Consider the following 13,923-nt stretch of genomic DNA (forward strand, 5'->3'; position numbering starts at 1 on the left):
TCTATAACACATTACACATGGAAGCATTAAAACCCACCAAAGCATGGATGACAGTGTCACCTCTTCAGGTGAATACTTCATCTTCATGCACCTACAGGAAAGACCTAAGTCTGAATTAGGTGACTAAATTTCCCTTTCTGAGAACAAAGGGGGAAAAAGATCATTTCCATCACTGCTTATCTCATCCTGACGTATGCATCTAAAACAGATGAGAAGAATCTGCTCCAACATACACACTGATCTCCACTAATTATAAAAGGAATCGTGGTGACCAACTGGCCTATAAACATCTACACTGTAGGAATATACACAATTCAACAAAAATCTATCTTCAACAAAATGAAAATAATCTTTAGTAACTGTTTTCTTTGAAACCAACAATATAGTGATTTTTAAGTGATATTGCTTATTTCTGGATAAGAGGCATTCCTTGAAAATGTGATGCAACATTTCCCAGACACAATGGGCTATTGACTGTTCATATAATAACATAAGACTACTTTTAATCAAACATTGTTTTCTTACCGTGGCAGGAACCATCGAGTTCTTCATATCCTACACTGCAGATACATCGTCCAAGAGGCACAAGCCAATCCCCGTCTGCTCCACAATACAATTTTGGGGTATCACGTTCCTCAGCGCTCTTCACACAGGAGCCCCGCACTTCCACCAAAGAGGAAGAATCAACCCTTGGAATAGTATCAGGGAACATAGCCAAGTTACGGACCGTGAAAGGGCACTTTTTGTAATAAACACGGACTGAGACCAAAGCAATGCACGCTCCAATGTCTTGAAAAGCAAGATAAAATCCTTTCTTGTTTATTGGCCCAACCTCACGAACTTCTGTGTTGAGTTTAAGAATGCGGTCACCCAAGTCCATCTGGGTAAAGCTCTCATCAGCTGCAATAGTATCAATTTTAGTGTACTGGTTTGGCTTGAATTTTAATCCATGAGATTCATCTGATTCCATGTAGTAGAGATTAAAAGTTTCCTTGCAGGTTCCCAGTACCCACGGAATACTGTTGCAGTCTCTCAGGGTAAACTTCATTTCCACATAAATTTTCTGTGCAGCATCACGGGAGATCCAGTTTGTTCGCAGCCAGTTGTTTTGGTTCGGTTCCATCACGTTACATACCTGGTATGTATGAATGGGACGATTGTGTTCATCCATTTCAGTTATGGCATCCCACTGAAAATAAATCAGATTGTGATAAAAATCAAGAAAGATAAAAATTATACATATACAGAGGCAATCTAGACACACACGTATTTGCATTTATGGTCTAGTTAAAAACAATTATTTACTTAAAGATTAGAGGAAAAACTATAGTTAGAAGCTGATACCAACCACAGAAGAGTACGACAGTTTTCAGAAGCTCTGCAATAAGCTTCTGTTAATAAAGTCTCTAATGTGGCTTCAATAGAAGACACACTGGCCATCTATGGTTCTAGTGGTAAATTCAATACACCTGAAAATATTCCTGGGCATCTGTTTCAATCCCCTGTGCTGAAAAATTTCCTATAACGGTCCCATTTGGCACGCTTGTGGGCTGGTTCTCCAGCAGTCCTCCAAGCAATTCCCACTGCTCAGGAGCACTGCACAGGCCAAGCGCCTGCAGCGGTCAGCAGCTGGGATGCAGCCACTTCAACTTGGTGGGTCTGAGGTACATGTACAGACTGTCCTGCCTTACACTCACTGTCGACACAGCAAATTGTACAGACAGATGTTACATTTCTGGCCCATAGGCTCTGTATTACACTTATTTCTTTTTATAAGAAAAATAAATCTGCCACAGGTATCATGTTATCTCTTTACCCTTACAAATTTTCTGTCTTACAGTTAGGAGCTAAAGTAGGAATTTGTTGTTGTTGTTGTTGTTGTTAAGTTTCATCATTGTAGCTAAAGAGCTCAGAAATCAAAAACACATCTATGAAAAGCTATTCACATGCTAAACATTAAAAATTACTGAATGCCTAATTCAATACATAATATGCTACCATAAAGGATTACCAACAACACCAAAATATCTTCAACAAAATTGAGCCAGCTTTCCACCAACAACAATATACCACTAAACATGAGTGTCTTCTTATAAAAAGACAGCAAAGTTGTAGTTCTGTGTCCAGAAATATTGTCCCACAAGAAGTTTTAGTGTGGCCTTTTGGACATACTGTTCTCTTATGGCATTCTAAATGTAAACTAATGTAATGAATGGGGTTTTGGCTTATTGATAAATATCACTTAAAATGCCAGACTATGATAACATTATAAAACATCAAAATACATGCTATTCATGTTCATGGCTTAGCATACTTGGAACACATCAGTTATGAATACACATTTAAGATTACTTGCCTACTAAAAAGAAATGAGCTTAAAATTGAGAAAGCAGTTAGGAATTGAAAAGCTGACCAACTTTCTCATCTTTGCAGTTACTTTGGTTAAATCACAGTACAGCATTTTAAAATTTTCTATTAAGTATATAGAGGTGTACATACAAAACATGTCAAAGCACATGTTCAAATTACCCGTAACATGCAATTGTGAGTACAATAGCAAGATAAGGACCTTACACGTCATCATTCAAACATGAATTCAAATACTATAGTCCAGTAATACATCCACCCTACAAATTCTTCTCTTGTAATATGCACAGTATCAATATATATATTTTATTCTTTAAAGCTAGATTTCTGAAGATGCATTTCGACTACTTAAGCAGTAGAATTTTCTGTGTCTACCTAGTTCAACATTACAAAGAAGGTAATGGTTGGCCCTCGGTCTACTAGATTGAGAAAATACAGGAAGTATGAGTTTAGTTTATATTTTTTAGAGCAAAGTAATAAATAACAATAAAAGTAAAGGAAAAAAGGGTACCATTTAGAATCACGGTGAAAAGAACGATTATTTGTTCATCTTTTTCTGCGGAAGAGGAAGATATTACTTACAAGTCAAGTGTTCATTTTCAGTAAAATCCCGATCATCAGATGATTCAAGGCCTACATGAACATTTACACAGGAAAAATCCCGTATAAATATGTAGAAAACTAGTAAGTGAGGCCAACTAAGTTTCAAGAACAAGTAAGGTTTCTATATGGAATTGGGAGAGGTTGTTCCCATCTCCAAGACCTTTCACACAATCTTTCCGTAAAAAAGAAAAAAAAAAAAAGGGTAGAAGGGAAGTACACCTCCTGTAAGAGTGAACTGACCCATTGTGGTGGAAGTAGCAGAAAAAAATCCCCAAACCCGTAGCTCCACTAGCCTGAAATTCAAAGTGGAACAAGGAATTCCAGGTGGAGCCAGAACTGACCAGAGGAGTGGGACTCCTAGTCACTGGAGTGCGTACCTAGGAACTATCCAGAAAAATTGAATCATAGAATATCTGAATTGGAAGGGACCCACAAGGATCACTGAGTCCAACTCCTGGCTTCCCAAAGAACCAAACTCCCCCCCCCACCCCCAAAAAAAAAAAAAAAAAATCAGAACACGTGTCTGAGAGCATTGTTCAAACACTTGAACTCCAGAACTCCAGCAGGCTTGGTGCTGTGACCACTGCCCTGGAGAGCCTGTCCCAGTGCCTGACTGCCCTCTTGGTGAAAAACCTTTCTGTGATATCCAGCCTGATAGGGTGGACAGGATAGGGTAAGTCAAAGTATTTACTGGCAACCACTTTTGGAATTCCATCTCCCAGTTGCAGCAAGAGTAATAGGACCTTCAGGCTAGGCTATTTTAAAAAACAAAAAACATACTTTTATACGATAACCAGACAATAACCAATGGTTGTCAAATGTTCTGCTACCTCATGGGATTTTTACATTGCCAAAGGCTTTTGACCTCCGAGTTTGGCACACATTCAGGAAGGACAAAGCTGCTACTTCATCATTTATGGCAACATCAGAAAAAATTCAGATTTGGTCAAAGTTGTGTCACAGAGGACTAGTTAGCACAGTGCCACTGCTCCCAATTTGGGATTTTGAAATATGATTAAAATATACCCTGCAGCAAGCAGTACATAATATCCCAAGTAGATCTTGGCTTTCAGAAAGGAAAAGGGGACTTCCACACTCTGATGGGCCAGGTCTCTTCCCTTTTGCCAAGCATGAATGCACACAGCTTGAATTAACTCAAGATTCCACAGCCATGGAGGATTTAGAAAAGAAAAAAGTGTTTAATTAAAATACATAGCTCCAAGCCTTAAAATCTTGCCAGTAGAGGTTCTTTAAAAGAGAAATAGAAGAATCTCTCACTTGTCGATCCCTATCATGCCTACCATATCCGTTAAATGAGATAAGGACATAGCAGCTTTTTCTCCATAGATAAAACACATCCCATAAGTTTAAGCATTATACAAATATAACCACAATGTAGATGTTTCGAAAAGTGTAAGAAGTTTTCTTAATTTGTATATCAAACCACATTAAAAGGAGAATGTGTAACAGGCTTCAGAAAGATCTCTAGCAAAAAATTAATAATCAGAATAAAAGTATAATAGGTAGGATGACAACATAGTTTTTAAAATGGAGAACAGTCCTCAGAACTGGAATAAACTAGATTAAAGCAAAAAAAAGCCTCAATATACTACTGTCTCTTAAGAATATTACAGAAAAAAATCGCAACATATTCTCCCCTAATATGAAATTCTCTTCAGAAATATTTATATATTCACTTTGAATCAATACCTTGAGTTGAACTTAAAAATTAAAGCCCCAAAGTTTGCTGCTAGCCATATTGTTAATAATATAAATCTACTACTTATGTAAGAAAGCAAAGTTTCAGCATTTCAATAACAGGTTTCAAAGACTAAAACAAGAGGAGTTCATCAAACATGGGCAGTGCTTCAGTTTATTCAAAGCAGATCTTACATGTTCCATGCCTGTGCCTTTCCCCTGTGCTCTGAGCTGTGCTACTGACAATTTCCAATTTGTGAAAATTGATGCATTAGGCAATAAAAAATATTTAAAAGAAGCATTTGCAAAAATACTGAGCAATAATCTAATCATACAAAAAATATTTTCAAAAAATTTTAACATCTAACGTTTTACCTAACCACTGTACTGAGACATACTGCATACGTTACGCTTATAAATACAGCTGTGAGCTTGTTGGTGCATGATCTTAATTACTATTCCTAGATATTAAGTGCAAATGAGGCAAGTTCTACCACCTCAAAATGTCAACATCAGAAGTCGGACAGAATTCAGTCTATGATAATCTCTGACAAGGACACATTCTTCCTTGGTGAAATACAATCTGCTTTTAATTTTTAAAAAAGCATTCCTCCCCCACCACGACAGCCAAGAAATATTAAAAAAAGTAGTTAAATTCAGTGCAACAAAGAAGCTGAACAATTTACTAAATATGCACTTGTTTTCTTTTGTATTTCATGTTATAGCTATCTTATAGGAAAGATGGGGAGAGACTTTATCAGGGAGTGTAGTGATTGGACAAGGGGGACTAAAAGACAGTAGATTTACATATTAAGAAGAAATTATTCACTCAGAGGGTGGTGAGGCACAGGCTGCCCAAAGAAGCTGTGGATGCCCTATCACTGGAGGTGTTCAAGGCCAGGTTGGATGGGGCTTGAAGCAACCTGGTCTAGTGGCAGGTGTCCCTGCCTGGCAGCGGATTTGCAACTGGATGATCCTTAAGGGACCCTTCCAACCCAAACCATTTTATGCCTTCAGTTACGCAAAATTATTCTTCTCTTAGACCTTAAAAGCAAATAGAAATATCTTACTGGCAATGTCAGCACTAGAATGTTGTAGCTCCTCCCAGAACACTTAACTTGACATGCATGAGAGGTGGCAGAAGCTGTGGCATTTTGACAAGATGACAGCTGAGACTACCTTCAAACTGAGTCTCTTGGCATCCTAGTGTACTGCATACTTCTGAAATTTTTCAGCACATTTTTTACCTTTCAAATCACACAAACCTGGTAATACTGATGGACACAGTAGCAGGATAAAGTTAGTTTGTACTGATGAAGTTCCAGGACTTGCAATAAAGGAGTTGAAAAAAAAAACATTTTGGAAAAAAAGATTTCAAAATTCTATTTTAACATTGTAACCAGCAGTGAAACCAATAAGAGATTCTATTTCACTTTTACTTGTGGCATAAAGCAGGAGTAAATATCACTGAAAGAGATGAACATGGAATCTGAAGATCAGGAGAGAATATGACAAATAATCCTTACATTTTTTCAAGTACAAGGTATGAGATAAGGCTACAAGCCACACTAAGACTTGAGTTAGATGAAAATCTCAACTGTTTTCATATCTCTACAAACTACTTTACAATCTGTTTCCTTTTAGAACATCGCTAATATTTAACAGCTGTACAGAGAACACCATAAAAAGCAAATGACCTGATTTCAATCTTGTTCTAGCTATAATACTGGCATTTGGTTTCAAAGTGTTCCCCCTTTATTTATTTTTCCTAAGCTAAATACTACAGATTTGCAAAAATCAAATACTATACTTAGATTTAAAAATCAGCAAGAGGTGTTTATTAAAAGTCAGTAGGTTATACTAAAGGCTGTATGAACCATGAACATTACCAAAAAAAGACTGCGTTTCACATATTGAATGTTAGTTTTAAACATTAGTTTTTCATAAGGAAATGTTTTAATGATAGCATTCTACAGAAGAGTAAACATAGCAGACCAGTTTCAGTGTGATGGAAGTAGTCATTACTTCCCTGAAGACGTGACGGTTATTTCAACAACATCTGAATCTTGACTATTATCTTTAAACCACAGTTGGCCTCTTAAGTGAGGCATTATCATGGTCAGAGTGTACTATTTAAGAGATGTTCAGTTGAACACTGGCATGATTTGCCCAGTACTAGCCATACTGAGAAGTAGATTTATGTGGGGAACACAGGAAAAAAAAAGACTGAGAAGATACTAGTCATTAAGGATGTAAAACTATTAGAGAGCATCCAAAGAAGTGCAACAAAGATGATGAAGGGTCCATAGGGGAAGATGTCTGAGGAGCAGCTGAGGTCCCTGGGTTTGTTCAGCCCAGAGCAGAGCAGGCTGAGGGGAGGCCTCATGGCGGCCTGCAGCTCCCTCACGAGGGGAGCGGAGGGGCAGGCGCTGAGCTCTGCTCTCTGGGGACAGCGACAGGACCCGAGGGAACGGCATGAGGCTGGGACAGGGGAGGGTCAGGCTGGGTGTTAGGGAAAGGTTCTGCGCCCAGAGGGTGGTCGGGCACTGGGACAGGCTCCCCAGGGCAGTGGTCACAGCACCGAGCCTGCCAGAGTTCAAGAAGGGTTTGGACAATGCTCTCAGGCACATGATCTGATTTTTGGATGGACCCATGTGTAATCAGGAGAATCACAGAATATCCCAAGTTGGAAGAGACCCACGAGGATCACTGAGTCCAGCTCCCAGCTCCACGCAGGCCTACCTAAAAACTAAACCATAGTTATTGAAGAGTGTTGTTTGTCCAAATGCTTCTTGAACACCAGCAGGCTCGGTGCCTTGACCACTTCCCTGGGGTGCCTGTTCCAGTGCCTGACCACCCCCTTAGTGAACTTGATGATCCTTGTGGGTCTCTTCCAATTCAGGACATCCTCTGACTCTAGTCCACCCTGTTGCTGTCTCCCAGCACCCTGTGGTGGCTTTGGAAGGTTGTGTGTTCCTACAGCAATTTGTAGCTCATCTTTGACTTCCAGTTCCAGGTACTGCACGTGGGAAGCAGAGAGAACTCATGGCACTGCACCAGAACCAACAAGAGTGCATCTTTTTTTCACGTGGAGACCTGTACTATAGGCTTTTCTCTATTGTGTCACTGGAGCCTTGTTACTTCCCACGTTTGCAATCTCCACTCTGCAATTTATTTGGAAACAAGGCCAAGCAGATTCTCACAGTTTAGCAGCAGAAGCCCTATTTGTATGTGAAAGATACACTACAATATTTTATTTTTATATCAAACTCCACAGTAAAAAGCTTTTCCAATTAATACGAATAGTTGCATCAAGCAGTTGAAGATGTCTATTTTATGTGGTCTGATATCTAGATAACTTCACACGTACTGGAAGACACTTCTCCCACAAGTTGTCACAGACTGATGAATTAATAGTGGGTTCTTAATCTCAGATAACAGTTATTTAGGCACTGATCCCAGCAGTAGCTATGTAATCTAGGATGGCAGTTTTAGTATCCTGCACAGCTCGAGATTATTTTTATTGACATTTTACTGTATTCAAAGAAAAATGCATGGACACCAGTTACTCAGGCCCAAGCCCTTACTCAGTAAGGTAAGGAATAGAAGAGACCATCCGACCTTATGAGTTCCGCACATTTTGTTTCCCAGGCTAGAAAGTTCCCTCACTTTTCTCATTAACCTTTTTACTCTAAGGACAATTCCTTAAAAAACAAGGGTTCTGCACTTACAAATGACTAACCAGTGTATCTTAGCTCATTCCCTATCAAGGAAAGGTGGTGGTGTGCAGCATATTCAGATATATGTACATACTAAGTACACAATAGGACCCCTGGGTAAAATATTTTACACAAATCCTTTGATGTTGAGCAAAATATGTATGGATAAATCCTAGCTTTGCATTCGGGGGAGAACTGAAGGAAAAAGCAGTGCCTGAAAACAACATGCAATAATAGATTAGGGAATAAAACCTGTTGACTTCAGCCACTCTGCAATTGACTAGGAAAACACATAAAGGCAAGTCCTCAAAGGTCATAAATTGTATTACATATCTGGCAACAGAAGAAAGCTTTCCTTTCTAAATCAATGAACAAAATACATAAGGGTCATGCTAAAGAGGTCTCTCGAAGGTATCAGAGAACTAGGTAATTCAGAAATGTAACTGTCAGTTACTTCTTACACAAAAACGGAGGCTGGCATTTGAAAACTCAGGGAACCTGAAAAAAAAGTGATGGGGTTTTCTGACATATATCCCTCAATCACAGATGTCCATTTCGAACAGGTCAAATCCCTAATAATAAAAAGTATGACTATGTTCATTATATAAAGCTGTTTCTTTGGATAGCAGCAGCCTGAAGAAAATTACATGTACAGGTAACTTCTGTACCCAAAAACAGTTCAGTAAGCAATTATTATATCCAAATAGGAGAAGAAAAAGGAAATGGCATTTTTTTTCCCTAAAATTTTAATTGGTTCTTCTATTATTGTCATTTAATGGAAGATTTTATTACTTGTTTTCGGTATCAGTATTTGCAGTATGGGAGTCTGCAAAAATTTACAAGTGAATTCTCACTTTCAGCTGTTAGTTCCTGACAATCTTGTTGATCCTATTTCCATGGAAACAAATTGAATCATAAAAATAAAGAGTTTTAAAAGTTGTTTTTTTTTAATTCCCTTACACTGTCTCCAGTGAGATGATCTCCACAGAAGTGGGATCAGAGAGGTCTAAGCTAGAAAGCAAAAGAGAGGACCTGCACTTGGCATGCAAAGTTGCTGACTGCCATCTACAAATGCAGATTTGAACTTCTGGCTGCTGTAGTGACATTCAAGCAGAAACAGCTATACTAGGTAACAGAATTGCAGAAAAATTCTCTTAATGTTCTTAGAAAATAAACATCTTAAAGCATAGTTCACAACTAAAACATTACAATGAAAACATCGAGTTTAAGGAATATTACAGAAACCAACAAAATTACTGTAAAGAAAAAAAGGCAGACAATCTCAGTTATCCATACGTTTCCCACCAAGTTTGCATAGCTAGCAAAACAGAACAGCAATTAAACTACTTAATCATTTAGGTTGGAAAAGACCTCAAAGATCATCAAGTCCAACTGTTACCCTAGCACTGCCAAGTCTATCAATAACTAAACCACATCCCTAAGCACCACATCTACATGTCTTTTGAATACCTCCAGGGATGGTGACTCCACCACTTCTCTGGGCAGCCTGTTCCAATGCTTCACAACCATTCCAGTGAAGAAACTTTTCCCAATGTCCAACCTGAACATCCCCTGGCACAACTTAAGGCCATTTTCTCTTGTTCTATCACCTGTTGCTTGGAAGGAGAGGCCAACCCCCATCCCACAGCTACCTTTGAGGTAGTTGTTGAAGGTGATAAGGTCTCCCCTGAGCCTCCTTTTCTCTAGGCTAATAACCCCAGCCCCCTCACCTGGTGCAGGAGCTCTGTCGCTAGGTGGAGCAGCTCCTCCACACAGGCACACCTCCCACAGGTGCTCCTGTACCACCATAAAAGTAGAGCACACCCCACAGCCCAACACCTGGGTAGCAGCACTTTCCTACCTGGGCTCTGTCTGGGGAGCTGCCTCGGTTGTGCTGGGTGCAGAGCTCGGAGAGCCCATGTCCTTTGGGTAGGCCAACACCACCGCTCCCTGGTGGAGCCAGCAGAACCCCACCTCCGTGCAGCCCACCCTCCGTGCCAGCTGCCGCACTGTGACTCCAGTGGCTGGGGCAGCCGCTGCTGCCACCACCACAGGATGGCTGCCACGGCCGTGCCCTGGGGCAGTCTCGGGGCAGGGAACTCCTGCAGGCCGCAGACTTTGTTCCTCCAAAGTCGGTTGCCTCAACCAAGGCTTACATTTAAACCGTGCCAATTTAAAGTCGCTTAAGGAATGCACACAGACACGTTAGGTTAGCTCTGTAGAACCATAACTGTAATTGTGACCCAAGTTTAGGGGTAAAGATGACAACAGTTTTCTACGTGGGCAGCAGCATATAGGAGCCTATGACAGTCAGTGGCATACCTCTCAAAATCTGTAGAAGTAAATGTAATTGGAAGGGAAGAGCAAAACCTGAATTTAAAAAAAGAATAATTAGGAAAGTTAAACAAGAGAATATAGGATGGAAAGTGGCAGATTATTTAGCCTGTTTTGGTTCTCAAAATACAAGCATTAATAGGTCTTGGACTGCAGAGCATTTATTCTATGGCTGAAGTAGCCAGGATAATGCAGAAAGCTGTTAATGCACTTAAAATTTAAAACCCCAAATGGCAAGTCACCTCCCTGTTATTTACATGAAGCACTGAGTACTAGAACAAGTGCAAGTATGAGCATCTCCAAATGATTCAGCCTTCCTTCACCCTGAAAGTTACTATGGTGCATATAAATGTTTTCTTCAGGCAAATGAGAATGAAATCTGGTGAGGTTTTGGAGATGAACCCTGGAATCCAAGTGAGACAACCTTCAGCCGTAAAACTTCAACAGCCTGCCACTCGTGGATTAGCCAGTGTAGGAACATCGGGACAAGATGACAAAACAGGGCAGCCCTGGTTGAGCTTTGTAGAAAACATTGTGGGCCTTTGAGAAGGGAAAGGGAGTCACACATCCTGAACATGAACCATTACACATATACTAGAAAAGATCAAACTCCAAGAAACATAATTTTGTTTGAAAGTACCTTATCTGATAGGCGCTCAAACTACCGAGGCAGTAAATCCATGTGACCAACATATAAGCGGTGTCATAATGCATCAAGGAAAAATATAGCCATGGAGAGATGTTTCTGCTGTTTGTATACCACAGAGAAAATGTTAAACAGAAGTCTGAAGTAATAATACATGTTCCCTTCCATTTTAGACCATAGGAAGGCAAAGCAGTATTGGAAAAGGGCTATATAGGAAAATGAAAAAACAAAATCGTACACATACACATACAGACTGTTTATAGCAAACCAATGCATAATTGAAGCCAAACACTAGCTTATAAAATGCCATTCTCCTCAGCACTCTGGAACAATGTCTTTGTTTTCCTGAACATGTTATGAACTGTAAAGACTCAATGACTTGAGTCTGCAAGGATAGCATGCCAGGGTGTAATTTTCTTTTTAAACGAGAGATGATAGTAAAACCTCAGCAGGAGGTGAGAGATGCCACAATACTGTGGTAAAAGCACTGCTGATCACCTTTCCAGAGGCATCTTTATCCCTATGTAATGCAACACTCCCACTGTATTCAGAATTGAATGGAAAGTGAGAGTAGAAAGTCAGCTCCTTTTCCAGATACTGTGCATCTTAGCTCTCAACCCAGCAGCATGCCCTTCAAAATCTGCTTGTGTGCCATCTTTGGGTCCTGGGCCATTTCTTTTGTAAAACAGAGGTCAGGAAGCTAAGAATATGTACACATAATGACATTTTACAGGTATCTGCTACTAGAATAGAGCTGATTCAACTGATCATAAGACAATTATCAAGGATGCTGCCAGGAAAAACAGAGGTCCTGTGCTGAAACAAAATGATGAACAATGCTGATGCTGGCAGGCTAATGAGAACAAGAAGCTGGCAATCCTCACTTGTCTGAATGAGACTTGCAGGATTAACTAAGAACAGAAAGAATAACAGAGCGGAAGAGACCTTTACAAAAAAAACATGAATAATTTCTACATTTACAGTGTCTCTAGTTCAGAGACTTGTACAAATTCAGAAGCCACCTGTTAATCTTCATCATTTATGACCAGCTCAGTGCAGCCATGTCTGTACTGTACTGAATTCGACCCAACAAGCCTCATGGTACTGGAGCTGGTCTGCAGCCTCCTCTCCTGCCATATCCCTACTTCCCATGGACCTCAGCCCCTCACATTGTTTTGGCCACCTGAAAAGCCAGAATACTGTCAGGGCAGGGAGAGACAGTTGGTACAAAAGATCAAGTCCTCAGTCTGAGACTGACCTTGCCTGCTCATGATTTAATGCATGCAGTACTATGACTTAAATAACTGACTGCTTTTTACCAGTCAACACCTTACAAAATAATGTAGTGCATCAAATCATAAAGGTGAGTTAAACGCACAGAGTTTCAAATATTACTTCCCTTTTACTTACTATTCAGGCTTTGAATCTTCAATTTAGTATTTGAAATTCTCCTTCAGCACTGGGAAGACGCTCTTTTGCCTTCAACTCTTTAAGAAACAGAGCTTTAAATAAATACTATAGAATCACAGCAAAAAGGTCCTGGCTATGTGCACACAGATACCAGAGCATAACTCAGAGTTTACCATTTTTATTTCCTAAATAATAGCTCAAAGAAAGCATTTTAGTTCCAATGACAATAAAAACTGTACAAATACTTAAGCTTTCCCATCAAAATCTGGTGGATCTCAGAGTCTATTGTTACATGGGCATTGGCACATTTAAGTTACTGCAATTAGCAAGCAATCAATGGGGTTAATACCGATGAAGTAAAACCCATAAGAGTATCTAACCATTGCTTCTTCCCATCTTTCCTTGATTCTTCAGGGAAGTCACTAGAGCTTTAAAAAAAATTTGAAAGTCCTGCCATTTCTGCTTCTTATTGAATTAGTACTAGTCAATTAGTGGTTTTAATTGAAACTATACCAAACGGAAACAATTAAGAATAATAATTACACAAAGCAGCTATATAAAGCAGTCCAAAGATGAAAAGCCTTACAAACACTAACACATTAATTCAAACTAAGACATAAAACTAAAGAAGCAAAACTAAAGATAATTAGAGGAAGGTAAAGTGACAGATCACTGATTTTTACCAGCATGCGCTGCAAGTTATAGTAATGAAGAGCTTGCTGTATCGGTGTGGATGCCTTTTATCTGACACCACGCTCACCTGCGTGAACTGAAGCAGTGGCACTTAAACTTCACTGTGGCACAACAATATTCCTTCAAGCACATTGCTGACAGGCTCCTTCAGAACTGCCCATCATTTCTCTCTGACTATTGTGCTGCTGTGTGAAACCGAGCCTGCTCCCATGGCATGTGGCAGGCTGAAACACCTGCTACCAAACTGCTGATGAACAACTGAAGATGTTCATCTTTCATTGATCACTTTGTGTGATCATCATCACGCTAATGTGTTACCACTGTGTACCAATAACATAATTCATTACTTCATTTTATTTCCAAGCTGCTTATCCATTTGCAAAAATCAGTATCAAAAGGGGAATGACCTCAATTAGAGACATAGGAATTATTATAGGGACAGTTAACTTGCTA

At 39.6% G+C, this 13,923-nt stretch overlaps 1 protein-coding gene across 14 annotated transcripts in view; it reads right to left on the bottom strand.

The window, feature by feature from the left end:
• Nucleotides 1-13,923, bottom strand: part of EPHA6 (EPH receptor A6) — a 575,874-nt gene that overhangs the window by 396,405 nt on the left and 165,546 nt on the right. For 11 of the 14 annotated variants that reach the window (XR_014578284.1, XR_014578285.1, XM_083820701.1 and 8 more), the window contains one exon: nt 526-1,189. Coding sequence is in view for 12 of the 14 variants with exons in the window: in XM_083820701.1 (XP_083676827.1) it covers nt 526-1,189 (664 nt within the window). In the remaining 2 variants the exon portion in view is untranslated. Of the gene's footprint in view, nt 1-525; nt 1,190-9,857; nt 9,972-10,039; nt 10,062-10,248; nt 10,425-13,923 lie in introns of those variants that run through there. The other 3 variants (XM_083820704.1, XM_083820705.1, XM_083820699.1) reach the window with 3 other exon arrangements.

Source organism: Anser anser (genome assembly GCF_964211835.1).
Source record: "Anser anser genome assembly, chromosome: 1".
Classification (NCBI taxonomy): domain Eukaryota; kingdom Metazoa; phylum Chordata; class Aves; order Anseriformes; family Anatidae; genus Anser; species Anser anser.